The sequence below is a fragment of the Pundamilia nyererei genome, unplaced genomic scaffold (genome assembly GCF_000239375.1).
Source record: "Pundamilia nyererei isolate P.nyererei 1_Seehausen unplaced genomic scaffold, PunNye1.0 scaffold00047, whole genome shotgun sequence".
Classification (NCBI taxonomy): domain Eukaryota; kingdom Metazoa; phylum Chordata; class Actinopteri; order Cichliformes; family Cichlidae; genus Pundamilia; species Pundamilia nyererei.
In genome coordinates, this window is record NW_005187448.1 from 2,943,849 (window position 1) to 2,944,963 (window position 1,115).

At 38.5% G+C, this 1,115-nt stretch overlaps 1 protein-coding gene across 1 annotated transcript in view; it reads left to right on the forward strand.

Annotated features, from left to right (window-relative positions):
• Positions 1–1,115, forward strand: part of LOC102203535 (isocitrate dehydrogenase (NAD(+)) 3 non-catalytic subunit gamma) — a 7,086-nt gene that overhangs the window by 3,382 nt on the left and 2,589 nt on the right. Inside the window, exons 7-9 of the mRNA XM_005732688.2 lie at positions 550–738; positions 849–951; positions 1,039–1,113. Coding sequence (XP_005732745.1) covers positions 550–738; positions 849–951; positions 1,039–1,113 — 367 coding nt within the window. The remainder of the gene's footprint in view (positions 1–549; positions 739–848; positions 952–1,038; positions 1,114–1,115) is intronic.

Below are 1,115 nucleotides of genomic sequence, written 5' to 3' on the forward strand. Positions count from 1 at the left end.
TGTCGAGTTAAAAGGCACTGAAGAAGATTCAGCACCACTTATTAAAAGATTTAAGTAAGTATATGTTTATATTTGTGCCCATATTTATGTTCTGGCCGTATGTAAATCAGAGAAACTAAATAAAAACCTGTGCACCCAATCCTTATTTTTTAAGTCATTAAAGATGGATGCTATGCAATCATTCCACCCTGGGAAAACAGAACAGTTCAAAGAAATCATTCCGTTACATTTATTCTCTATGATGAATGTATATAAACTTCTGAGCACAGTAACTGTAGTTGTTGAGCCATGTTTGCTTACACAATACAGTTATAGCTGCTGTTTTAGAATTTGTACAGAAACGTATTGTTACATTATTAACCACTTAGTACTAATTAAAATGATTATTTTTTATTTACTGCTAATTTTGTTCTGTGTTTGTTGCACTTAATCATTTTTGAATGTTTAGTGTTACCTTGTAGACAGAAGTTTTACTTTATGTAGTATTACGCGTAGTCTTACAGACGACACTTTATTCCCACTACAGTCTTATTGATCTTTCTAGTACAGTTTAAACTCATGTCACTGTATTTCATTTGTTATTGTCTTCTTGTCCTACTTCCAGAGTGTATCCGGGGTAGTGGAGAGTCTAAAGATTATCACCAGGAATAATTCCATCAGGATTGCTGATTATGCCTTCAAACTGGCCAGGGAGAGAGGTCGCCGCAGGGTCACTGCTGTACACAAAGCTAACATCATGTAAGTTACCTTTTGGGAAACGTATCCTGTCAAACACGTCTGGCCTTTTGTTTACTACGGTGAGTTTCTTAGTCCTGGATATGCTGAGTGTGGCATTTCTGTTTCAACAGGAAGCTCGGTGATGGCTTGTTCCTGCAGTGCTGCAGAGAAGTGGCCTCGGGTTATCCAGACATCACATTCGACAGCATGATTGTGGACAATACCACAATGCAGGTAACAGATGATGACATTTTAGGGAATCCAGGGAATGTTCTTCCAGGGAATGATTTTGTTTTACTTAACTCCATTTGTGTCGTTTAGCTCGTGTCCAAACCACAGCAGTTTGATGTGATGGTCATGCCCAATCTGTACGGGAATGTGGTGAGCAACGTGTGCGC